Source organism: Tamandua tetradactyla, chromosome 23 (genome assembly GCF_023851605.1).
Source record: "Tamandua tetradactyla isolate mTamTet1 chromosome 23, mTamTet1.pri, whole genome shotgun sequence".
Classification (NCBI taxonomy): Eukaryota; Metazoa; Chordata; class Mammalia; order Pilosa; family Myrmecophagidae; genus Tamandua; species Tamandua tetradactyla.
This window is the reverse complement of record NC_135349.1, coordinates 56,747,171-56,773,243: the sequence shown is the minus strand read 5'-3', so window position 1 is coordinate 56,773,243 and position 26,073 is coordinate 56,747,171. Positions and strand designations below refer to the sequence as shown.

The 26,073-nt window shown below is 60.7% G+C and overlaps 1 protein-coding gene across 1 annotated transcript; it reads left to right on the top strand.

Moving 5' to 3' along the window:
* The first annotated feature begins 1,899 nt into the window (after window positions 1-1,899).
* Window positions 1,900-25,293, top strand: RAB40C (RAB40C, member RAS oncogene family). The gene is made up of 7 exons (XM_077142311.1): window positions 1,900-1,926; window positions 2,173-2,373; window positions 19,280-19,340; window positions 19,850-19,910; window positions 23,029-23,106; window positions 23,380-23,602; window positions 23,681-25,293. Exons 2-7 carry the CDS (start codon window positions 2,232-2,234, stop codon window positions 23,962-23,964), a joined length of 849 nt encoding a protein of 282 aa, XP_076998426.1. The 5' UTR covers window positions 1,900-1,926; window positions 2,173-2,231; the 3' UTR covers window positions 23,965-25,293.
* The last annotated feature ends 780 nt before the right edge of the window (window positions 25,294-26,073 follow it).

The window sequence follows — 26,073 nt, the reverse complement described above, 5'->3', positions numbered from 1 at the left end:
TCACCCAACTCAAGTGCACAAGTCAATGATTTTTAGTAACTTTAGAGAGGGGCACAACCACCACCATCAGCTTTAGAACATTTTCCATCCGGAAAGCAACCTCATACCCCCAGGAGCCACTCCCTACTCCCGCGCTCCCCCTCCCCCAGCCCCTGGTAGCCTAGCCTACTTCCTGCCTACAGATGTGCCTACCCCAGACGCTAGGCAGAAGTGGAATCACACACCTGTCCTTCCATGTCTGATCTCACTGAGCTTAAGTTTTCCCACTTCATCCATTCTGTGGTTTGTGTCAGCACTTGGTTCCTTTTCATGGATGAGAAATATTCCTTTGCAGACACCTTCTGTTTGTTCCTTCACCCACAGATGCTCACTTGGGTTCTTTCTGCCTCTTGTCATTTAGAATAGTGCTGCCTTGAACATTTGGGCATCATTTGCATGCGCGCTTGTTTCAGTGCTCTTCATTATATACCTAGGAGTGGAACTGCTGGGCCATACGGTAGTTTGGTGCATCACTTTTTCAGTTATTTTTAAAAGATGTCATGTTTACATATCCCTATAAAAATATTCTGAGGGAAGTCACCCTTGGGCTTCCGACTGTGGAGGCAAGGTGCTGTGGCCGCCGCTGCGCCCTGACACGCTCTTCTCCACAAGGAGCGGCCTTCACCCGTCTTCTCGTCCACGGGTGTCCGTGTCCGCCCCTCGCTCCTCCCCGGGCCGCGCCGCCGCTCCCCCGCCATTCTCGGGGGCCGTGGGAAGAGGTCTCCTGCAGGGACACCTCATCTTCCCGCGTGCGCCCCAGCCGCCCACGCTCCTCGGCCCTTGCCGTCCCGTGACAACCGCAGTCACTTCTCCGCGGGGCCCCGGTCGCCCCGTCTGGGCGGGGGGGGGGCGGGCCTGAACTCACGGATGGCCTCGGACGCCCGAAAGTAACCTGCGGGGCGGGCCACAAAGGTTCTAGAACATCACAGCCTTCGCAGCCGAAGGGCGTGACCTAGGACCCTGCCCGGGCGAGGCGCGCTAGACTTCACCCAGGGCCCCCGCCGCGGGTCGGGAAGGAGCCCCGCGCTGCCCGCAGACGTGCTCCAGCCTGACCCAGCGGCCCCCGGCCCCGCCCCGCCGCGAACGCAAGTCCCACCCCCCAACCTCCCGAGCGCGCGCTGGCCGTGACCTCCCTGCCCCGCGCCCCCACCCGCGGGGGGCCTCTTCGCAGGCGGCCGGCCCGAGCCCGCAGACAGCGCGGCCCTCCTCGAGCCGACCCCCTAAACCGTCCGCCGCGGCCCGCAGCGTGCGCAAATAAGCCCGCTAGTCCACTCGTGATTGGTGAGCGTAAGGAAAGGGGGAGGGGACACGGGCGAGGTGGGCGGGCTTAGAAGGATTTGACAGACAGACGTGCGAGCCAATGGGTCTAGGAGAGTCATGGACCGTAGCCAATGCGACGGTGGAGGGGCGGGCGAGGGAGAAAACAGTGTTGCGGGCAGTGGGCGGGGTCGTAGGTGGCACCGGGATGCTCGACGGAAGGGGCCGGGGCGGTAGTAGTCCTGACGGACATGCAAATGGACCAGCGGTTGCGAACAAGCGGGAGACGGGCATCCAATGGTGTCAGTGAAGAGGCGTAGCTGCTGGAAGCCCCGCAGCACTGAGTGGTACATGGAGTGGGCGGTGGGCAGGCCGTGACAGACGTGCGGATGGGCCAATAGCCATGGGAAAGCGGGCGGCGAGCAGCCAATGGTGACTGTAAGGGGGCGAGGCGGGAGGACGCTCCGCAGTGTGGGAAACGGCGGGGGTGGGACGGCCGTGACGGCCGTGCTCACGGACCAATGGCTGCGGGAGGGCGGGGGCGGGCGGCCAATGGCGGCGGCGCGGGCGGGGGGGGGGCGGCGGGCGGCGGGCGCCGTGCGGGAAGCGGCGGGCGGCGGCGAGGCTGAGGTGAGCGGGGCGGCGGGCCAGGCCTCGCGCTGGGGGCGGTGGGCGGTGCAGTCCGTGGGCGGCCCGGGTCGGGGCGCCCGCGCAGGTGCGGCTTGGCGTGGGAGCGGGCCCCGCGCGCGGCGGGTTTTGTTCCGGGAGGGCGAGGCCTGCGCCGCCGGGCCCGGGGCGCGGAGCGCGAGGGCGCGGGCGAGGGCCGGGCAGGGCCGGGGCCGCCCGCCCGCCGCCCAGCGCGCTCTCCGCCCTCAGGTGGCACGGGGCGCGGCCCCCCTCCGGCCTCCGGGTGCGCCGCCGCCGGCGAGAGGGCGATGGGGACGCAGGGCAGCCCGGTGAAGAGCTACGACTACCTGCTCAAGTTCCTGCTGGTGGGGGACAGCGATGTCGGTAAGGGCGAGATCCTGGAGAGCCTGCAGGACGGCGCCTCCGAGTCCCCCTACGCCTACAGCAACGGTGAGCCGGCGGGCGGGCGCGGCCTCGGGAGGCTCCTCGGCGCCGGAGCCGGGCTGGGGGGCTGCGGAGGGCCTCGGCCAGCGCCGGCAGAAAGCAACCCCTCGGCGCCCGGCGCCCGCGCTCTTTCCAGGGGCCGGGCAGTCCCCAGCCCGGGGGTAGCCCAGCAAGGGCCGGGGCGGCCCCGCGGGGACTGGGCGGAGGGAACCCCGGCCTGATCCCGTGCGAAGGGCGTGCGGGGAGCGTGGGGCTCAGGCTGTCACCTCCCGCGAAGTCTGGAGGCTGACAGGCAGCCTCGCACCCCGGCGTGGGTAGGCTGCAATTAAGAGCGAGCATCAGCACCGCCCGTTCCCTTTCTCTTCCCTGTAGTTAAAGTGTGACGCCTCCTGGCAGGGAGCAGGCCTCTGGCAGTTTGCAGTCTGTTTTCAAATGGAGGCCCCAACCCTCGAGCTTATGATCATTTGGCGTAGTCAGGTTGTCTTGGCTGGAGACATCTTCAGGAGCTGGTGGCACAATCAGCAGACTGACATTTTACTGATACTCTCATGCGGAAGAAGGGCTTTCATCACCCTGGGTCAAGTTAGAGTAGTTTGAGGGCTGCGTGGAGGAGGTTGGGTTTGGGTTGAGCTGGGCCTGGGTTAGACACCCAGTCCTGGCCCTGTGACAACGGTGGACTGGGGATGTGTGGGAAGAAAGAGTTAGCTGGGGAACAGGGGGAAGGATGTCCCTTAAGCAAGTAGCGTCCAGGGCTGGAGTGTCGTGGTGGCAGGGATGGGTGCAGTCCAGGTGGCCAGGCCTGTGACGAGGCAGTGGCTGGTCTGGCCAGGCTGCTGTCTTATCCCGTTGCACATGTGTGCCATGGTCCAGGCAGCCCATGCCCCCAGCCTTCACCTGGTGTTCAGGTGTACAAGCTGCTGAAGGTGTAGCTCATGTCAGGGGCACGTGACTGCTGTGCTTGAGCCATGTGGGGTTCCACCTGTCACCTGCCGTGTGGGGAACAACGTCACTGAGGGTTCTCTGTAAACTTCTGGCTGTGTGTCTAAAACCCACATTCAATATTGCAGTATTGGCACTCTCCCGAGGCCACTTCCTCATTTCTGTATTTAGCGAAGATACTGTTGGCAGGAGCAGTGCAGCCCAGACCCACAGGCCTTCCTCAGAAGACCCAGGGGCTCCACACTCATGCTGCGGCCTCCTGCGTCTTGCTGTGCTTCCGGAAGCACTGGGTGACGCCTCTATCTCACCTGTCCTAGCACTGCTGTGGGTCCCAACAGGCAGCTGCCCATGTTAAGGCTGTTTTTCCAGTCCTTGCGTTTTCGAGCTGGCTGCGGGTGGTGTGGACTCGCCCTGCTGATGCCCAGTGCGGCCTTCCCGGGGTGGGGCCACTTCGCTGCATATCCCCTCCTAAAGCAGGTGCTCCTGCTCCGCCTAGGGGGGACATTGCCAGGAACAAGATGGGCAGAGTCTTGAGCTGCTTTTAGATGGGGGTGGAGAAAGTATGTGGCTCCTGCTGGGTGGTGAGAGCACCTTTATTGGCTCCACCAGCCACCGTGTCAGCAGCTGCCGTCTCCGGCAAACTGTCCCTTGCTCTGAAGTGATGTCCCTGCCTTGGCGTGGCACCTGAGTTGATTGTCCAGTTGCAGTGTGGCCCCCGGAACCCACTCCCAGGGGCTGGCAGTGTATGTGTTTGCGAAACAGTGGGGGCGGGGGGAGCTAGGACCGTGGGGGGCCGGCTTGGCTCTTGTGAGGGGCAGCTCAGCCTCTCTCCCAGAGGCCATCCTTGGTCCCCTCTACTAAGGGCACGGTGTGTTGCCACGCTTCCTGTGACATGCAATCTGAAATGGGCACTGGTTTGTGTAAAGTGGGGACACCTTCCTGGGGCAGCAGGGATGGGCACAGAGGCTCCTGGCACGGCAGAGTTGCACCTGCTGGGAGTGGTGAGGAAGGTCACTTTTAGGGCTGCCCTGTGACAGGATCAGTGCACACTCCTGGGCTGCATGCCTGCCGTGGGGGGTGAAAACACGCGCCTGTGTCAGGGGTCCGCATGTGCGTGGCCTGAGGCCAGGCGTTTCTTTGCTGCCCCTGCAAGCTCAGTGCTGTCTAGGACAGCTGCCCCTGACTGCCCCTGCTGGCCCCTGCCCCTGACTGCCATTGCCCCTGACTGCCCCTGCTCCTGCCTAGGTAGTTCTAGAGGAGCCTGGCTGTGAGTTTGTTCTTTGGGAGAGTTGTGGTATTCTCGTTTTCCTGATCTTGTAAAAAGTATATGCATACATCTTTTTGTTCTTGGTTGTTAAAAGTCGCCTTTGCTTTTTAATTCAGAAGAGGGCTGCTTTGTGTTCTCTGCCTGGGGTAGGGCCTGCTGGCAGGTAGGCGCGTGCTGACTCAAGGAGCTGTGGAGGTGGAGGGTGTGGTGAGGGCCTGCTCCTGTGCTGACCTCGCAGAGGCTCAAGCCCGATCTGCACGGCCCTTCTCACCCCTCGGCATTGTCTCCTGACCACGGTCCTGATGGTAGCCAGGTGGCTTGGGGCTTCAGGCTCACCAGGCTGGTTCCTTGGGCAGGGGTGTGGGCACACACGTCCCTCCTTGAGCCTTGCACACGTAAGCCACCAAAACAGCCTCCCGCAGCCCGAGCCCTGAAGCAGAGGTTCAGAGTGGGAGGTGCTTGCTCTGGCAGTTCCCACAGCACTGGGTCGGGCTTCTGCTTTCCTTCTTTGAAATACATGGTAGTGGTTGGGGGGGGCGTGCTAGTCCTCTTGGCGGATAGAACGGCCGTGCCTGGTGTATTCCTGGTGAACTGCTGGGAAATTGTCTCAAAGCCCACGTGTCAGTACTCCCAGTGACGCAGGCTGCCCTGGGAGGAGCACGAGGGCCGGGCAAACACAACACACGGCCGGGGCTGCATGGACTCACCGCAGCCGCTGGACACGTCCCCAGCGACCCAGGAATCCCCTGCTGTGTGCACACACCAGACCTCGTCGCTGTCGGTGATGAAGGTCCTTCTCTGTCCCAGGCTCTGGGGCCACCAGGCCAGCAAGTTGTGCAAGTGCTGCATCCTGGAAGAGTTGAGAGTAGGTGACAATGACCCCACATGGCCCCTTTCCTTCCTCTCTCTGCCCTGTGGGGCACTGTCTGTGGAGGCTGCGGAGGCTTCTTTGAGCCCAGGGAACTGGAGAGTCAGCCCCGGTCAGCAGCCCACTGGCTCCGTGCACATCTCCACGTGTCAGTCCCTGGTGTGCGCGCAAGTGGTCAAAGAGCATGTGGCGAGAGGGGTCAAAGAAGGCGCTGCTGCACTCTGGTTTTTGTTACGTTCATCCTGCTATTTTGCAAGTTGGACCGTGCTGGTCTTTCCTCAATTTTCAGAACATGGTTTAGTGATTACAGTGTATTCAGTTTTAATTTTTTTTACTCTGAGGTGTTCTTTTTTCCCAGCCTTTGGCCGCGCTGCAGGCTCTAAGATAACAGCGCATGCTGAGGGGCAGCGGGAGCACAGTCCTGTCACCGCGGTGGTGCCCAGGCGGGGATTTCACATGGAGGCCACAGATGCAGACTGTGACCTCTCCCACCAGCAAAGTCATTCCTGACATGGATGACGGAACCAAGTATAGCAGTTTTCAGGGAGACTGGGGCAGACAGCAGGAGGGCCCGGGCCTTGCTGGTCAGCCTCCCGTCACATCGGAAGGTGGTAACTGGGAAAGTGAGATGAAAGTATTCTGTGACCAGTCGACGTGGAGCAGTGGAGTGTCCCTGCCCATTGTGTGGCAGTGCCCAGTGTGGGCCACCCCCACCCCGGGGCACGTTGTTGGGGGCTCATTCCGCAGGGATGGGTCTGCGACATCCAGGATTGTGGCTTTGAGAAAGCTTCATGAAGAATGCCAGGAGGGAGGGAGGGTGGCTGGCTAGGTTGGATTTCCTGCCCTCATCACCTTGGAGAAAGAACATGGACGAAACCAGGGGACAGTGAGTAACGTGGCCCCAGAACCTGGGCACAAAAGGGACCCCTAGGTCCTTGGGAAAGGAGGAAGTGTAAGTAAGTAGGTGAACTTGACCAAGGCCCACAAAGGTGGTCGTGAGCCTCAGGTACCCCTGAGCCCTCCTGAGAGCTGGGGCCTTGCGATGGGAGCGTCCTGAGACCTACACGAGTGCACCACTCTGGTTTTCCAGGATGGGGACATCGGAGAGTGGTGGGCCCATGGACGCCCGCCTTTCTGAAGGTGAGCAGGGGCAAGCAGGCGGGGGTGTCTGGCTAAGGCCAAGGCTGCCGTGGAGGGTGTAGGGCATGACCAGGTGGGCTTCCAGCCTTTACATTTCTGGAAGTTTAGAGAAAAGATAAGTCTGAACTTTCAGTGAGAATTTTTAGAAGGGAAGCAATTTGGGGCAGGATGGGCAGGTGCACAGAAGCCCCCTGCTCTCTGGGGTCATGGTGTAAGAGAGGCAGTCGGTGAGTGGCATCTGGGCCAGTGGTCTTGGGGCCGCAGCGGGTGAAGAAGTGTCAGGAGGGCCAAATTTTGAAAATGCTAAGAGAATAGAAGGACCTCCTAGGTGGATTGAGGACAAGGACAGCTACAGAAGGGGTTGATCCCTGATTGCAGGTGACTGGGTGGGGGTGAAGGGACAGGCAGAGCTGCTCTGCTCTGGTGCCACCACTTCCCTACAAGGATGTATTCCCAAATCACATGGTGGGAAGTCTTTCCAGCCCTGGGTGGCGAGGGCCGGTTCTGCCCAGCCCAACGGAGGATGGTCTACATTGTAAGAGAGAGGTGCTCCCCCATCCTGAGAGGGTGCTCCCCCACCAGGATCCATGAGACTGGCAGTCCGTGGGCTGGTGTCCAGGCCCTCAACTATCCTAAGACCAGCCCATCTGGGGCAGGGACCTTTGTACCCGCTCTGGGAGGGAGGGACGTGCCTGCCTAAGGTGGTGGAGCAGGCCAGGGTCACTGGGAGAGCGGTCCTCATGGGGGCTCGGGTTTAGGTGCAGTGTGCCAGGCAGAGGGTGCTGGATGCCCGTGTCGGCCCTGTTCTCCAGCCAGGGGCATCTTTTGCTTACTTGTTTGCGTTAGTCGCTGCCGCACGTTGCCTGGTCGCCTGTCTCCCTGGGGAGTGTGCTCTGTGCACTCTGCTTGCAGATGTCTGAATGCTGAAAGCATCGTGAGCAAGTGATTTTCTCTCAGAATCAGGGCCTGCCCAAGGTGTGGCTCCGTCCCTGGCCATTGTTTGTATGTGATGCCGCAGTGGAGTCTGCAGCAGAGGTCTGAGAGTCCAGCGTGCGGGACCTGCACACACGTGCACGTGTGCACACACACACGACTGTCTTGGGTCTTGTGCCTGGCTGTGGGGCTTTGGGTCTAAATCAGAGTGACTGGGTATCGTGGGCTTTTGGAGGTGGAGTCAGGAGGGAGTTGATGGTTCAGGTGGGTGTGTGAGGTCTCTGGGCAGCGCCTCTGTGGCTTCACAGGCCGAATGCCCTCTTGCCATGGTCCCCGCGCACGCTGCAGTCGGCGTGATCCGGCCTGTCCCTTGTGTTTTCCAGCCTGGGAGGTGGCCGCCGGATGGAGGTCAGAGCTCGGCGTGGGGCACTTGTGGCGCTCCGGGGCAGCACGGAGGGAACGTAGAGGGTTTCTTGCTGGGGCCTTCCAGCTCTGGCACTAGGAGGGAGCCTATAAGCCCAGGGGAAAGTAGGAAAGAGGTAAGTGGCACCTTGAGGAGGTCCTCAACCTCTGTCCAGCACCACTGTTTGCTGGATGTGGCGGGCAGGCGCCCTGTGGCTGCAGAGAGCCTGCGTGGCGTACGTGAGCACCATGCCATCTTGTTAGTTCTTCTCTCGGGGGCCCTTGGCTGGTCCCTCCATTCAGACTCTCATGGGCAGGGCTTCAGTGAGTCGGGCACGCTCCTCCCCAGGCACCTGGTCCGAGTTAGGAGGCACAGCGGCTCCGCTTCTCTCTGGTGGGTGCGGAAGCGGTTCCGTTCACATCCTGCCTCCCTTTAGCCAGGCTGCGGGGTCACTCTGCCATTCCTCAGTTGATGGGTTGTTACTTTGTATGCAGTTGATTAAAACAAGAGTTGCTGTGGTGAACATCACTGAATTACTCCTACACCTTTATGTTTGTTTCTGTTGCTGCTCTAACAAATGACTACAACTTCCATGGCCTAAAGTTACACAGATTTATCTTCTTCTAGTTCTGTAGGTCATAAGCCAGTATGGGCTCGCCAGGCTGAAATCACAGTGTTGGCGGCGGGTTCTGCCCTGCAGGCATCCAGGGGCTCCTGTTCCTGCTCCCGTGTGCTCTTATCCAAAGTTGGTTCGTTGTGGTCCCAGGACCGAGGCGCCTGTTCTCTTCTTGCTGGCTGTAGACCAAGGGCTGCTCTCCTCTGTCTTTACCGCCTGCAGGGCGGTGGAATGCCTCTCCTGCTCAAATGTCTCCTCTTCCTTCCATCTCGTTCCTCTGGCTCTGCTGGGAAGAGTCACCACGAATTTTTTTTTAATTTCATAGCCTCGATAAAGGGAGCATCAGCCACAATCACACGGTCACGTTGTAATAGGTGTTTAGTTATACAGCCTTCTTCAAGAGTCCTGGCTGCTGGAACATGCTCAGTAGTCCCCGGTGCTTCCCTCCGGCCACCCGAACACACCACAACTGAAAAGGGATCTCTATATAACACGTTCGAATAATTTCCAGGATAACCTTCCGACTCTGAAATCTCTCAGCCACAGACTTTATGTTGTCTCATTTCTCTCTTTCCCCTTCTGGTCAAAAAGGTTTTCTCAGTCCAGTGATGTGGGATCCCAGTCCATCCCCAGGAGTCATGCCCCACATAGCAGGGAGGGCAGAGAGTTCACCTGCCGAGCTGGCTGAGAGAGAGGCCACATCTGAGCAACAGAAGAGGTTCTCTGGGCTGACTCTCAGGTGTAATTACGCTAGGCTTAGCTTCTCCTTTGCAGGAGTGACCTCTGCAGGGGCGAGCCCCAAGATGGAGGGCTCAGCCTGTTGAGTAGGTTGAGGAGGAAGATGCTTATGAGAATATTAGGGATTCCCCAGGCTGGGGAGACGAGTATTTCCTCCTTCCTCCTTTTTCCCCACTCCTTCCAGGGGGCTCTGCAAACGCTTCTTCATTCTCTACGCAAATCACTCTGGGATGTATCAGGGCATCACACTGACCTAAGTACAAACCAACAAGATCTCACACCCTGTTCAAGATTCCATGTAATTGTGGTGGTCAAGAAAACTGACCATATAAGTTTAATTAGATAGTGCACTGCCAAAAATATAAATTTTGCACCAAATAAACATGTCTTTCTTTAGTTTCACACAGAAGTTTAAGTTTTAAAATAAAGACCATAGCATCTTCTACACTCTATTTTTGATTACCTTAGACTTATCCAGATCGGATTCATTCATATCTCTAGTCCAAGTCTGATCAGGTTTTCAACTTTTTAGCAGTTTCTGTGTGGGGTAGTGCTGACTTTCACAGCTTTAGGGCTCTGACTCTGAGTCTCAGGTGTCACACAGACCCCTGAAGTTCCGGAGAATGATCAGGTTATACCCAAAATGCTCAGCATCTCAGAATTTAGAAATATCAGTTTCTCCACTTTTAAGAAACTCATTTAATCAGATTGGGTTTTCCTTGGTAACCCCAAATAATGCCCATTGCAGGCCCCTAACCCTCATCATACCTGCAGGGTCCCCTTTGCCACGTGAGGATGGTGTTCACAGGTTGGGGCCCTGAGACCAGGGACGTCTTTGTGGGCCGTTGTTCACTGACACACCTTTGAAAAGGTCTTGCTGCTTCATGTTCGTGGATCTGTGTGGCTTCCGTGGCGGGGTCCAGAGCGAGCGCGTGAGCATCTCTCTCAGATGGTACGTGCCATGACACTTCTGCAGAAGCAGTGACCACAGGCGCCGGCTTCATGTATCGCCTCCCAGCTTCTGTGGCCAGGAGTCAGGGCCCAGCACAGCCGGGGCGGTAGGGGGGGTGTCTCAGCTGCGGCTCGCCTAGGGAGGGGCCCACTTCTTGTCCTCATTCAGCTCCTTGTAAGCTGTTGTGGAGGCCCCTCTGCTCCTTGAGATGTGGGCCATAGCTGGCAGGGGGAGGGGAGTCTGGCCCTTTGGCTGTGCTTTGTGGGTCAGAAGCCACAGGGAGCACCCTCCCTCCGGGGCAGGGTGCAGGACATGGGGTCCTGGGGCCCCCTACTGCCCAGCACCCCTCAAACAGGTCGCCCAAGCCATGTGCCCGGCGAGGATTCCCTCTCCTCCTCCGACACCCCGCATGCTGGGGTGCGACACCAGCTTTCTGAGTTTGGTGCTTCTGTGGCCCTGACCTCGGAGGAGGACAGGCCGGCACTGGCAGAGCTGCCCGGCTGCACGTGCTGCCTGTCAGGGTCTGGCGGCCAGGCCAGCTGGTGCCCAGCTGGGATACTTGCAGATGCCCGCCCACATTCTGGAAAGCTGGTCTACCCCTGCCCACGCAGACATCCCTCTTTGCATTGCGTCTCTTCGGGTACTTGCTGGGAGCTTATTTTCCCTAATGATGAACCTAAACCACAGTGGCGTGCAGTCTTGGGTTTGGGGACTGGACCCCAGCACCGGTTTGGGGCCGTCTTGTCCATGGACAGCCCCCCTGGACAGGAGATTGGGTCACCAGCGCACAGGCAGGCCATCTGCCGCCGGGGGTGGGGTGGGGGGAGTGTTGTGCACTGGCTGTTGGCTGCTGAGCTCCGTTGTGGGGTTGCGTTTGTGCCCCTCCTCGGGGAGCGCCTCAGACCAGGCGGGCAGTGGAGGAGCATGTTTGGGAACCCAGTGGTGACCCCACTCTTGGTGAAGCGCTTTCACGGACAAACACGCATGCGTGTTCTCTGTTTGATGCTTAACCTGGTCTTTGTTTTTTCGTCATTGTTACGAATTTTTAAAAGTTCTCTTTGGCATTTAATTATGTTGGACAGTTGTTCACTTAAATGTTAGCATTTCTTCCAAAGACATGAGTCTTGAAAGGAAGCGGGGGAGTGGTGGGCATTCCCTCTGCCCGTGCTCCCCTCTTCAAGGGGGCCGCGGGCTGCCTCTGTGCTGAGAGCTGGGACACAGCTCAGGCTGGAGTGGGCGTTGTGGACGGCTTGGGCTTCATCCTTGCAGCCCTCCTCCCCCGGAACGGGGGAAACTTCAAATTAAGACGGCCCCAGTCTTGCTGTGTGTCTGTCAGTAAAGCTGGGTGACCAGAGCAGCACCGTGCAGAGCCCTGAGCACTGGGGACCGCTGTGTGTGTTGGCTGCCCCCACTCTGATGGCTCTGCCTTCCTCCTGGGGCAGAGGTGGGCTTTCCCGTCGCTGTCCGGACTTGCACCGACATGTTAGCATGACCACTGTTCCTCAGAAGGGGGGAACAGGGGGGAGGTGTGACTTGCTCTGGACCCCCAGGTGGGAGGCTGGGCCTCACGACACTGCGAGAAAGTGGTCAGCGGGGCATCTGGGGCGCAGCTGCAGTGCCGAGTCCTTGGTGCTGGCACCCTGGAGGCCCCCGTGGGCAGCAGGCCGAGGGCAGGAGGGCAGAGCCGCTGCACGGACCCCTGCTTGGCCTTCTCTCTGCCCTCCCCGTTGTTCTGCCCCTGCAGCTTCCTGGAGAGGTGGTCTCCCTGGGCAGAAGTGTGGGGGCCCCAGGAGCACCCCATCACCAGGAGGGGAGTGGCTGTCTAGAAAGGACGTTCCAGAAAGTCAGAACCTTCTTTTTCTGATTTTTTCTTATCTGTTCTCCCCACCATTCCATTTCCTCCCACACCTCCTGTCACGAATCCGTGCTGTGAAACCCCACTTCTGAGGGAGGCTGAGTCAGCAGCACTTTCCCAGGGCAGTTCCTCCCTGTCTAGACCTGTCCGTGGGCCTCATTTATCCTAAAGGGTTGGCAGCACTGAGCCCAGCAGTGCAGTGACACAGAGTCCAGGGGTGCCATGGGGAGGGCCGCGGGGTGGGGGAGGGCTGGGGGTGCTGCAGAGCAGCTGGTGGGTATGGGGGCAGCATGCATGCTGGAGCCTTTCAGTTCCAAATAGATATTCTGTAACCTCTTTACTGTTCTGACAAAAAATGAAATTCACCGATGGTCGCACCTGTGCTTGCAACAGAAGAGCATCTGGGCGCACGTGTGTGGTGTCGAGGAGGAAGGGACAGGCCTGGAAGGAAATGGCCTGCGTCTCTGAGCGCAGGTGATTAGGCCACCAGCTGGGAGGCGCACATGTGCCCGCCTGTGCCCAGACACCCAGAAGCCAAAGAAGAGCATCCCTGATGTGAGTGCTGTGGTTTCCTCAGAGTGGAGACCAGCTCTGGGGACAGCTCTGAGCAGACACAGCCCTGTGTCCCTGCTGTGCAGGACGGGCACTTGCGCCCCTCTGGGACGCCTCCCTGGCATGGAGCAACTGTGCAGAGGGCACTGCGGTGGAGGCAGGTGGGGGCAGCCTTGCCACCAGGACATGTGCCCGGGGGCTCAGGCCCCCCTTGTTCCCTGCTGGGTTTGTAGCTCCCAACATAGTTCCTGGGGTGTTTGTGGACATTAAAGAAAATTGTCATTCTCTTCTGAAACCACCCCAAAGTCGCTTAAAACATGCTTAAAAACAAACAAATCTGTAAGGTGAGAGAGATTGGGAATTTGAGTGCAGGGGCCACTGCTCCGGCCAAGGGGAGAGGGTGGACCCTGGTGTCTGTGGGGTGGGGGCGCAGCAGGACCATGCCTGCAGGCTGCGTGTGCCCAGTGCAGACAGCGGCCGACTTAGCCTGAGGCCCTCGCGCCCCCAGTGGCCCCAGAGGCAGGGCTGAGCCAGAGGCCGAGTGCATGGGGAGATCCCAGTGTCCCCCTTCCTGTGCTGGCAGAGGGGCCGGGAGTGAGCAGAAACAGAGAGGCAGCTCCAGGTGTACCTGCGCCCCCGCCCCCAGCCCTGGCAAGGCCTGGTCGCAGCAGAGGCACCTTGGGCCTCCTGGTGGCTGCTTATGCCTGACTTTGCCGTGCGAAAGGCAGCCAAGGTGGAGCACTGAGACAGAACCAGAAAAAGACCTTGGGGGACGTGAGAGCACTTGAAAAGACTCGTGATCAGTGCGGCGGGAGACACAGAGATGGCTTGCATGGACAGCACCATCCGAAGAACTGGGAAGAGCTTTCAGAACCCAAAACAGTCAGCAAGAGGTTATCTACACCCACGCAGGAAGGCTGCACAATGGAGCCGAGGGAATCTCCCAGGAAGTGGCACAAAAGACAGGGGCACCGATGAGAAGATTGGGTGGATACGGCAAGGTCCCCCTCCCTATTGGGAGCTCGGGGTGAGGAGTTGCAGACGGTGAGACCCTTCCCCAGGTCACGGGCCCAGGGACACTGGGGACAAGCCACCCAGGACATGCGAGCAGTGAAGTGCCTGAAAGCTCTGAGAGGGACAGAGATCACAGCAGAAGGGTCAGGGGTCAGGGTGGCTCCAGCCCTCCTTAGGTGGCATCGGTGGGTGGTGTAGGCATCCTCTGGTCACGGGGACGCTGCACGCTCCCCGGTACCCTGCCTGCCTCACCAGTGTTCTCTTGTCCTCCTGGCCCAGTGGCCTCGGCACTAGTGACCCCCAGTGAAAGTGGAGGTGGGTTTCTGAGGAGTTACTACCCTCCTGAAGAGAGGAGGCAGTGGGACCCCTTCCTTCCTCTTGTGAATGCAGCTGCAGTGGCCGGAGCACAGCAGCCATCCTGCCTTCTTGAGGGAAGGCCCGGGGCATAGCTGCCAGGCCGTGGTGTCATCGGAGAGGCCATGAAGGTGGCTCCTCAGCTGCACTCCTGTTTTCAGCCTTCTCCTCTGGGGAGCCTTGAAGCTGGAGGACGTGTACAGACAGCACCAGACCCCCGGCAACCCCGGCCCCTGCTGTCTGCACCACCCTTAGTGAGCACTACCTCTTCCAGGAAAGCTCGCTGTGACATTCTTTTGGCTTCCTGGGTCCGAGGAAGTTTCCTTAGTGGGCAGCCATTCACCCCGTCTCTTATTCTGTTTTACAGAAATCTTCAGTGATTGTCAGCAGCATTCAGAGCCATATGCTCTGAGCGTGAGGCCTCTTTAGGTGGGAGTGTCCCCCCCCCCCCCCGGGCCCCAGATTCCTGAATTACCCTGAGGTTCCATGACCTGTCAACCTTGGGAGTCGTTCCATGGCGTGCGTGTGCATGGGAGGCGTCTGGCGACAGAGACGCATGCTTTCCTGGCTAGGAAAGAGCAGCCTGGCTTGGAAATAGTTCTCCAAGGAAAATAGCTTTCCAGGGGACTGTCTTTAAATTGAGAAGGTAGCACCCTTTCAGGAAACAGAATGGTTAACTGATGTGGAAATTGCTTCTTGAGAGCTGGCCGGTGGTATTTGTTTTCAGGTTTGCTGATGGTAACACACGTGCAAGGCTCCTCACATTACCCTCCAGGGCGAGGCTCCGGGGGCCTCACGGTGCTGTGCCGCCAGCACGCTGGTCTGCAGGCTCCCTGTGTGCCCTGTGAGCATGGCGTGGTGCCTCCCGCAGCCGCTGCATTCCCTGTGTCCTAGGAGCACGACGTTGTCAGGGAGCGAGCCAAGTGGTGGGGAGGGGTCTTCAGACCCCGCTGCAGGAGCAAGCCCTGGCGAAGGAGGAGGCGGCAGCTGTGTGGGCCTCAGCAGGGCCTGCCCAGAGTCTGCCCTGGTGGCTGTGGCCAGGCGTGGTCATGGCGGGGTCCCATGGGCAGCCACTGGCTGTCCCCTTTGATCTCCCTGCAGTGGGGCTTGAGGGCACCGTCCACAGCTACCACTACACTGTGGAGAACAGAGAGCCCTCGGGCAATGTCCAGGCCTCTCCCCCTGCCCCCGGCAGCAGGGCTGCTGCAGAGGACAGAGGCCTGAATTGCCCAGCTTAGGCTGGATACCAGGTGTCAGGGCCTGCGGGCCCGCCTGGCTCGCCACCCCTCCACAGACCGGCACTTCTGGGCAGACCAGCCCAGTGCCCTCTGCTTGTGCCCTGCGGGCTCCCTGAAGGCCCAGGGACAGGGCCTTCCTGTTTCTGCAGCTGGGGTGGGTGGGGAGAGCCCGAGAAGGCTTTGCCCGCTCAGTCCTTTCTCACCCCAGGATAGGAGTGTGGCTCCCCTCAGCCCTGCAGCCTGCCTGGTTCAGGTTCTCTGGGCCTCTTGCCCTCACCCCTTGGAGACATCGTCTTAGTGTGCAAACCAAGTGGCCACCTTGAAGAGCCGCAGGGGCTGGGCCGGGTTGCGGTGACCTGAGTCAGTCTGTCATAGTAGAGGCTGGGGACAGCGGGCGAGGACAGGCCTGGATGAGGCGGTGCTGGGGCCGGGAATTGCATGCCAGCAAGCATCCGCTCTGTCCACTTGCCCCTCAGTGCCTCCTCCTGAGAGAGGGCACCTCACAGGGCACAGGCGCCCAGAGCTGCCAGTGCACATGCAGAGGCTCTGCCCAGGCCCGGCCTCCTGCAGTCCTGACTCCTCTCACTGCCGGTGCGCAGGCTGGGCCCAGCAGACTCGGTGAACCCTGCGAATGCACTGGGAGGGCCTGAAGGAGCAGGGGCTGCCAGGCTGCCTGGACTGGTCTGGGCTTTCATTAAGGGGGGAATTGGAAGGGGCGCCCTCATGGAGTGGTGTGGGGCGTCCTGCCTGGTGGGGTCCTGGACACCCACTGCTGTTGTCACTGTTGGGGCCCATCTGCTAGGCTGTGCCTGGCCCCAGTGCTGCTGGACACTGGCACTTAGAGGCCACGGCAGCGCTGCTGCTTCCCACCCCAGGGGATGGCCGAGGCATGTGGGAGGGGCCTGCAGAGCCACCTGGCATCCCCTTGGCGAAGGCCTTCAGTACCCAGGAGCTCTCAGGGCCCGGCCTCCCTGTGGCCTCCCTCTGGCCTCCCCTTGGCGTACCAGCCGCATGCGGCTCTTGCTGGCAGCAGGGGGGAGGTGGCACACTCACTGTGGGTGCCCCAGTGTGGGGCCTGTCTCCAGGGACTGTGCAGTGCTGGGGGGCTGATGGGTGCCCTCCAGTGGGCCAGCACTTCAGGCAGAAGGGCAGTGTGACAAGAGCTGGTCTGTCCTCGCCTGTCAGGGGACAGTGGCTGCGTCTGAGTCCCATGCCCAGAAGTGGTGCAGTGGCCCCAAAGACCCTCCAGGGGCAGAGGCCACTCAGATCGCCAGCAACAGAAGCTCTGCGTCTGCCAGGGGTGTGCATGTCTGGTGGGCATGGGGTTTCCTGTGTGACAATTCTGCTTGGGTGTCCCAAGACCCAGGCCACTAATCGTAGGGAGAGAGCTAGGCGCCCACAGATCTCAGAGCGGGAGACCCCAACACATGCCCTCGGAGCTGCGATCCCCACGCCACCCGTTCTCAGCCTACTGAGCTGGGTGCCAGGGCTTGGGGGAGCCAGGCCAGGCCAGGGGCGGAGTCCGCTCCTCAGGTCTGTTGCCCACTGAGGACCCCAGCAGGAGCTGCTCCTCGGCCGCAGAGCTCTGTCTGCACTGCTGCACCCAGGCCATGCACGCTGCAAAACTGTCTAGGTAGATCCCCCGGTGATGACTGTCTGTTAAAAAAAAAAACAGCCGAATAGTTAAGGACCAGTGGGGAAGATGTAGGAAGATGAAACCTCCCGGCAGCAACCTTTTCTATTTTGTGTCACAGTTTCTGAAATTCACAGCCACTTCGTACTCGTCGTGCAGTCACGCCCGGAGCCACCCTCCGCGGCCCCTGGTGTCCTGTGGTTATTGTCTCGGTCTGTATGTGGAGACTTGAGCAGCGCCTGCCGTGCCTGGCCCCTTCCTTGGACGGCGTCCCCAGCCCTGTCCCTCTGGGGCCTGGTCCCCACCCACCTTTGGCTCTGTGCACGCTGGTCGCAGCTTTCAGGGGCCTGCCGCGCTGATCCTGTGCTTGGGGGTGAGGCCTGGGTGCACCCCTCGTGGACGCCTGCCCCGTGAGGCAGGGCGGGGGCGGCGCTGCCACCTGCTGCCCCCAGGCCCCTGGCTGCTGTTCTGCTTGCACATGGGAGGGACTGGGGTGCTCCAGCCTGGGGGCGTCCATCAGCTCAGGTAATGGTGGGTCTGTCGTGAGGACTAGCACCTGTTGCTTTTGTGGAAGTTGCTTTTCCTAACGTCGTAACAGGATCCTGAAGTTTCTACCTTCAGACAGGAAAGCATGAGAACTCAACTGTACTGGGAATGGGTCCTTGACCACAGGCTTCGGATTTGCTCTTCCTGTTTGACAGAGACTTCCAGGGGTTTCCAGCTTGCAGGAAAGCTGGCTGTCAGCCGACCACGTGTGGGTCGGGGAGAGAGGAGGTGGAGGCAGAGGGACAAGGGCAGAGACAGCCGTGAGCTGAGTGTTTTGTTCACTTGAGAGCCCAGGGAGGGTCTTGCCTCGCCTCACACTTGCCCCGGACCTGGCTGGCCAGCGCGCAGTGTGGCGGGGCCCTCCTGGGCCTCTGGGGAGGGCTGCTTTCCCCAGGAGGACCTTGCTCTGGCCCTGCCCTGTGACTCGCCCTCCGCGCTTCCCGGCGGCTCCGTGCTGGAATTCTGCGCTTGCTTCCACACAGCCACAGCGGCCCCGCTGTCCAGCCTGCTTGTTGTCCATTTCCTGGTCGGCTGGGACTGCTAGCTCTGGTCGTTCACAGTGGAAGGGTGACTTCAGACTTGTAATAAGCCACTGCTGGACCGGCTGGGTTCAGGGCAGCTCAGCGGGGCCTGGTGCTGGCTGCCAGGCAGAGGCTGGGGTGGGAGGGGCTGTGACCCGGCCTGCAGGGGGTCCTGGCTGGGGACCTCCCGGACGCTGTGCCGTGGGGCCGGCCTGGCTTCCCCTCCCTGCGCCACCGTCTGAGGGCCTGGACATGCTCCCCCAGGGCATGTAGACTGGGCCTGCAGTGTCCTTTGGCTGGCCGGGGCACTTGTCACTTGGCATCAGGTATGGAAAGCCCCACACAGCTGTGCCTGAGGGCTGGTACCCCTCCGATACAGATACCCTCCTCAGCAAAGAGGAGGAGCAGCAGTCGGAAGAGAAGGGCTGCACTGGACCCACCTTCCTACCTCTCCTCTTTGCCTCTGCCCCTTTGCTGCCCTGAAACTGGCCCTCAACCAGAGACTGCCAACCCAGACCTCCCATGGGATCTCAGGGTGGGCAGGGGCTTCAAGGCATGGAGGAGGAAGGGGCTGGTCCTGGGGCAGCTGGTGGGCAGCCAGGTTTAGACACAGAGAGGAGTTTGCTGGGGCAGGATGGCACCAACAGGCTCCCGTGCCTGAGTTGTGTGCAGTGCGTGCAGACGCTCGCCAACAGGTCTGCAGGGGCTTTAAAGACATAGTGAGCACAGCAGCATCTCACACACAGCAGCATCTCACATACCACACACACCATGAGACCCCGCCACAGCTGTAGGGACAGAGAAACCGGTGCCCATTGCACGGCTTAAGATGGGCCGGGCTGGGCAGGAACTGAGCTGCACACCCAGGAAGCTGGTCTGCCACGGGCGGTGCGTCTGGCACTGGCTCTGTTGCTACAGGTTTCTCCCAGGTGACCTTTCCCCACCCTCCTATAGAAGTGTTTTAAATCTGTCCCAACTTGAACAACGCCCCAGTTGTCAGTGCCTACAGCTGACTGCAGCTCCCGAGCACGGGGAGACCCCTTGGCCTTGGCGCATTCATCTCTAAGTCCACCACAGTGGCATGGAGTGGACACATGGCATCCTGCTTGCTGGACCTGGCCCCTGCCCTGCCACCAAGACCCCAGGGAGCCATTGTGCCACAGTACACCTGGGGTGACTACGGCCGTGTGGCCTGGGCTGGGTCAGGACAGCTCCTGGGGGGACCCCAGGGGGCTTCTGCCACTTGCCTGCTGTGGCTGAGCAGGAGAAGCTGCTCATGTACCTGAGGGGGGCCTGCCCCCGCCCTAAGCCTCAGCCTCCTCTGCCCCCTCCACCCCCCACAGGGATCGACTACAAGACCACCACCATCTTGCTGGACGGCCGGCGGGTCAAGTTGGAGCTCTGGTGAGCCAAGGGCAGGGAGCTGGGTGGGCAGGGGCCACTGTGGGGAGGGGGAGCTGGAGACGGCATCAGGCTCTCCTGGTGGCAAAGGAAGTACATCCAGAGTCTTAAAGGAGGAAGGGGCCCTGCTGGCATTCCATTTGCAGTGGCTGTTTAGGCAGACTCAGTTTGCACACGAGACAGGGCGTCCCATGCTGCAGACGCCAAACTGGTCTGGTTTTGACAGAACCCAGATCCTTTTCCCATAAAGACCATTTCCACGGTGGCCGTCCTCCACGTTGGGCTCGTGGGGGCCGAGGACTACTTCTCTGTGTTCAGCCTCTCCCAGCCCCCGGCCGCGGCCCAGCCGGCCCTCTCTTGTGCGCTGGAGCTCCTGGGACAGGCTGTCACAGCTGGGCGGGAGCCTGATAGGAGTTGGGGCGGCAGGCCTCTGCCTGGGGGTCCCCATGCAGTGGTCCAGAGGGTCCATGGCCTCTCCTCCCTGACCCCCACCCCCACCCCGTGTGTTTCAGGGACACATCTGGCCAGGGCAGGTTTTGTACCATCTTCAGGTCCTACTCCAGGGGGGCGCAGGTAAGAACAGCTCCACTCTTCGCTGTCCCAGCGGCGGCACTGCCTGCGGCACGGGAGATCTGTCCCATCCACTCCCTCAGGCGTCTTTCTTTCCAAGGCTGTTTCGGCACTTGAGTCTCAGGTGGCTGTGTTGCCGTCCCTGCCGGGGGCAGTGTGTCAGCCCGAGGTGGACCTTCGCCTGCGGCTCGCCCATGTCGCCTGGGGCCTCTCTGGGACATGGTGGGGAGGCTGGCAGGGCCCAGGCTGGGGGCGCCTTGGGGCCTCCGGCCGGCCCCTTGGGGCGCAGGCTCAGTTGTGCTGTCCGGGTAGCCCCTGCCGGGGTGGGGGGCCGAATCCACGGCTAGCCTGAGCTGGGAAGGAAAGAGGGAGAGTAGTTGAAGCCGTGGGAGCTGAGCAGCTGCCACCGGGTGCTGCATCTTCGCGGCAGCAAGAATTCTGAAAAGACCCAGGCGGGACCCACACCCTGTACGTGCAGGCCCTGCCCGCGGCCCCCCACGCACCCTGCCCTCTGCCTCCCCACCTGGGCCTACCCCCCTCCCTGCAGGAGCTTTGCTTTTGCCTGGGAGGCCGTGAGGGGGGTGTCTGGGTCTGGGTCCCACGAGGTCAGGGTGTGTCCACAGTGGTGGCCTGTGGCCAGGTGGGATCCTCTAGCAGCTGGAAGGTGGAAAACTGCTGTTTGCAAAGCTCATTCTTCCTCCAATTCTTGTTAAACTATTTTGTCTGCACCGAAGTGTAGTTGGCACCTGTTTGTCTGTCTTAACTGAGGGTCGCATGGAGGACCCCAGGCTGGCAGCAGCCCGGGAGGTGTGGTGGCCTGGCCCCTTGGCGCCTGGGGGACCTGGGGGGTGGGGCCTGGGAGGGGCGGGTGTGTGTGTGCGTCACACCCACTGGTCTCAAATGGCCAGAGAGCAGTAGATGTTGAAGGGCATTGTGGCAGCACTGAGGGTTTGTCCCACCCGCACATCCAGCTCCAGAGCTGGCCCTCCTGGGTGCCTCTGTGCGGAGGGTCTTGTCCCCACACGCAAAGGCTGAGGGCCAGCCACCCTCTTCCCAGGGCCTCTTAGTTGTCCCACAGCAGTCCGTTGCATAATGAGTTCTCGTTTCCTTTTTGCTTTCCTGTATTTCCTAATCTTTCTACAACAAGCATGTATTACTTTTGTAATAAATCAATAAGGAAGGGATGGGGAATGGATGGTAATCGTGGATTTTGTAATAATGGGTTGTTGGGAAATGCCCGGAAAGGCAGCGGAAAGATGGAGCCTGCGGGGTCAGCTGGCAAGCAGAGCAGCCGCTAACGTGAATGCGGGAGGAACCCAGTGCGACCATCTGCACTCAGCCGTGGGAGCAGAGAACCGCCTCGGGGCCTCCACGATTGCCACGCCATGCCGAGTCTCTGCAGGTTTCCTTCAGTGTCTCGATAATGTCCTCTGATGTGCAAAAATTTTAAATTTTGATGAAGTCCATCTTCCCTCTTTCCTTTTTGACGCAAAAAGTAAAAGCACATCTCCAGGGCTTCCCTGCGTGTCACCCTGGGGTTGTGCAGTTCTGCTTCTCCGGTCGAGGCTTTGGCCCATCTTGAGCTGACTTTGTGCTCCTCTGGAGTGGGCCTCCCCCATTCCTGCATGTGGGTGTCCAGCTCCTCCGGCGCCATCCGCTGAGGACACTGCCCTTTCCACAGCGAGCGGGCCTGGCACCCTTGCAGAATGGTGATTGGCGTGCAGGTCTGGTTTTGAGCCCGCGCTTCTATTCCATTGGTCTGTGTGTCTGCCCCTGTGCCACCACCAGGCTGTTTGGATTCCTGTCGCTTTGTAGTAAGTTTTGAAACCAGGAAATGTGAGCCCTTACCTTCATTTTTAGATCTTAGCATTTACCACCCACCAAGCTGTCTTCTCACCATCAGACTCAAGTTGGTTCTGTTTCCTGCCTGGTGTGCTGGCCCTGGAGGGCCCCTCCCCTGGGACGACGTCTGGGCCTGCACGTGTCTGTGCCCATTGAGCAAGGCTTGTCTGAAGAGTAGGACCCACAGAGCTGGGGTTTAAAGTAACTCTCTACGTATTGGCAGGGCTGGGAGATGAGGCTTTGGACTTGGAGAAACTGAAGGACATTTTGAGGTGAAGAAATGCCTTCCTGCTTCTCTCTACCTGTGCATTTCTGTTTCTTTCTTATGGATTGGGTCATCGGCTACACGAGGGTTTTGCTGGACCAAGAGTCCTGGCTCCTGGCTCTGCTTCTGAGCTCCCTTCAGAGTGGGGAGGACAGGCGGGTGCTGGGTGCCGCCACTTAACTTGGCCCCCTGGCATGCTGCGCAGTACAGCTGGCTGCCGGCGTTCACTGCCGTCCTCATGCCATGACGGTGTCACCTCAGGTGGTTAGGAGTGCCCGGGTGGGCACAGTCAGCTCTGAGCGCCGAGTAATTGGTCTCTAAGGGATGTGACAGGAAAGCCCCTGTAGCAAATGCCGCTCCTGCCCAACTGGTGGGGCCTGCCTGCCTGCAGTGACTGCAGTGGCTCCAGTTCTATGCAGGAAGTTTGGGATTAGAAAATTCAGGGGCGCCTCCCCTCATCTCCCCCTTGGGTGCCCCTGGAGCCAAGTTCACTGTTTGGACAAACTGCCAAGGCTTCCCAAGCTGCTGTGGTGCTGAGCCCAATGTTCCCAGGCCGTGGCGACAGGCCTGGAAGCTTCCAGAGCGCCCCCTCCACCAGTGGCCCAGCTGTGGGCCTGGGCGTGGGGGGGCCTGCGCCGCCGTCACATGTGTCCGGGCTCAGGCTCCCGGTACGTGGGGGGCAGGGAGGGCAGCGTGCTGAAGGCAGGCACTGTGTGCGGGCGTCACAGCCCACAGCACGCGCCATCAGATGGTGTTGCCATTTAACAGAGGGAGGAGGGCTTGGGGGGTCCGGCCTTGCAGGGGGCAGGGCAGACTGTGGGGAGGCTCTCCTGGCTGGTCGCGTCCGGGATTCCCTGCGAGCTCCGGGCACCGTGTGGGAGCTTGCAGAAAGCCCCAGACCCGGGCTCCTCCTGCCTGTCGTGCTCCATGAGAGTCCGCGTGCAGGGCCGCCCGGGCTGGGGCTGAGAGGGGCCGGCACTCTTGTTCCCGGGTCAGCCCTGCCACGTCTCGCAGGGCATCCTCCTGGTGTACGACATCACCAACCGCTGGTCCTTCGACGGCATCGACCGCTGGATGAAGGAGATCGACGAGGTGGGTCCTGGACACGTTCCTTGTCTCAGGATTCTCGTGCCGTCTACTTCCTGACTGGCCTGGGGCCCCTGCCCCCACACCCACGCTCCAGCAGAAGGAGGGGGGAGGAGGCCCAGCAGGCTGCGGAGGTGGGGGGGTCTCCCTGCTAGGGGCTGCTTGTGCCAGCTGTTGCCCAGCCTGGCCTTCCGATGGTGGTGGGACGCTGCCCAGCCTGCAGGTGAGGGCGGGGGGCCCAGTGGTCGCGCCATCCTGAATCCTGTGACTTGCTTTCAGCACGCGCCCGGGGTCCCCCGCATCCTCGTGGGGAACCGGCTGCACCTGGCCTTCAAACGGCAGGTGCCAACGGAGCAGGCACGGGCCTACGCTGAGAAAAACTGCATGACCTTCTTCGAGGTCAGCCCTCTCTGCAACTTCAACGTGGTCGAGTCCTTCACGGAGCTGTCACGCATCGTCCTCATGCGGCACGGCATGGAGAAGATCTGGAGGCCCAACCGCGGTAAGGGTACCCCCCGGCCCCCCAACCCCTCCCCCTCCCCCCTCCCTCCCCCGCCTCTGACCCCCTCTCCGCCCACAGTGTTCAGCCTGCAGGACCTCTGCTGCCGTGCCATCGTCTCCTGCACCCCTGTGCACCTCATAGACAAGCTCCCGCTGCCAGTCACCATTAAGAGCCACCTCAAGTCCTTCTCCATGGCCAACGGCATGAACGCTGTGATGATGCACGGCCGCTCCTACTCGCTGGCTGGGGGTGGCGGCGGCGGAGGGGGCAGCAAGGGCAACAGCCTCAAGAGATCCAAGTCCATCCGCCCTCCCCAGAGCCCCCCCCAGAACTGCTCCCGGAGCAATTGTAAGATCTCCTAGCGGGCGCCTGCCACCTGCCCTGGACAGACGTTTGCCCGGCTCCAGGGAGCAGCTCCTGCCCTCCAGGACACAAGCCCAAGGGTCCTTGCCGGGCTCAGCGTCGGGCTCGCGGGAAGGCCCAGCTTACCTGGGAGCTCTGGGGCTCCCCCCCACCCCCAAGCCGGGTGCAGGGAGTTGCTCGGCCAGCCCAGGGGGTGCTGGTGCTATGGGGCCTCTGGGTTGCTGGGCAGGAGGCCCATTCCTGAGAGCAGCGTCAATGTGGCTGTAAGCCGTGCCTCCAGGGGCCGTCCTGGGGACTGCATGGAAGCTTCGCTGCCTTTCTTTATTTATAGAGAAGACACTTCACGGGTTTGTAGATGTGTAAGGGCTGCCAAGGAAGCCCCTGGCTGCCCTGTGACTAGCCAGGCCACCCCCGCCTCCTCACTGTAGGGATGGGGCAGGTTGTGGCAGGGTGGAACCCACTGTCCAAGTGTGAATTGCTCTGAGTTTGTCACTTCCTTATGGGAAACTGACGGGCCAGCACTTGGGGATGCCTCCACCAGCTGTTGTCATGTGATGCCAGGCGACACATTGGTCTCAAAATTGAGTGTCAATATTTCAGCAGGAGGGGAGAGGTTGGGTTCCTGTGAGCCGTGACCCTGGCATTGCAAGGGCCCTCCCCACAGAGGCCCCCCGGTGTCAGTGGCTGTTGGTTCACAAAGTGCAGACTAGCCTTTTAGGTGCCGATGTCACTCGTGCCTGGACATCTGGGGCCCAGCTCGACACCGAGACCAGGGACAGGAGGCCCTGTGGGGTTAGCATACACTCTTCTAGAGGCCCGGCCAGAGGGCAAGACCTGCCCAGCCCCAACACCCTTCTGAAGCTATTGCCCACTTGTGGCCCCCAGCCCCTGGCCTGCCCTCTGTGGCCTCCCCTCCATGAGATGGCCTCTGGCTTGTGCCATCACCCCCCCTCCGACGTGGCCCTGCCTGGCCTGGGCTGCCCCCTGCCTCCAGCTCTGCCCTCTTCCTGCAGTGGGCCTTGGGACAGGTGGCCCAGGCTGCTCTGGGGGCCGTCCTTGGAGAGGTCCTGGCCAAGTGTCAGGAGGGCTGCTGCAGGGGGGGCTCTCCAGGACCAGGTCCTACCTGCCCCCTCCCGGCAAACAGCCCTTTTCTTTGCAATCATGAATGAAATTGTACAGACGCCTGCTTCCTTCAGGGCGCAAACGGTTCTGGCGTTACCAAGTCAACACTACCCTCAGCTGCAGGCGGACACTTGCACCATTCCTGTGTTCTCTGACCTGTTTTTATTTCTTTGTACAGTAAATGTAATTTGACTGCCATGACCACATCCTCTGTATAAACGAAGCCTCACTGTGGTTGGCTGCGTGGCGAGGGAGCCCATGGGACAAAGGTGCCCTGGGCCCCATGTTGGTGACACAGGCTGTCTTGGTGCTTCTGCCAGTTCTGCACCCTGAGCCGTGCCCTCAGGGTGTGGGGGCCTCCTGGAGCCAGGCTGGGTGCGCCCCACCCCAACCACCCCACACTAGGAAAGGTGCTCCTCCTGGGGCCTCTCAGCCCGCCTGGCTCCCTATCCAGTCCAGGACCTCTACCTCCTGTGGGGCCATCCCACCCCCAGGGCCCCGTGGCAGTGCAGGAACAAACAGTGTCCTCAAGGCGTCCACCTCTTGGCTTCTTTGTGAACAGCAGGCGTCTCTTATCCTGACTGCTGGGTTAGAACGGCAGGCCCAGGGTCCCAGGGTCCCAGGGGGCATTTCCCTCCCATCTCAGAGCCTTCCCAAGCTTGGGTTCCACCTCCTGGCTGCGGAGGTTCAGGGAGCTCCTGGAGCGCTTTGTACTCCCTCACCTACCTGGCCTCTGGGAAGCAGGCCCTGGGTCCTGGGCTGCAGGGAAGCCACCAGACAGGCCCCTGAGCGCCCCCAGGCCAACGATCCCATGCCGGGACAACAGCCACGATGGGCTTTTAAGCAATTTTAATAAAATGAACTGCTTGGTCCATCCCTGGCACAAGCTGCAGGTCAGGCACCCAGCAGCTGGGGTGAAGGGACAGCCCTACTTTGGCTCCTGTCATGTTCGATGCAGAGTCCGAGCAGACCAGGTCTTGGGGTGG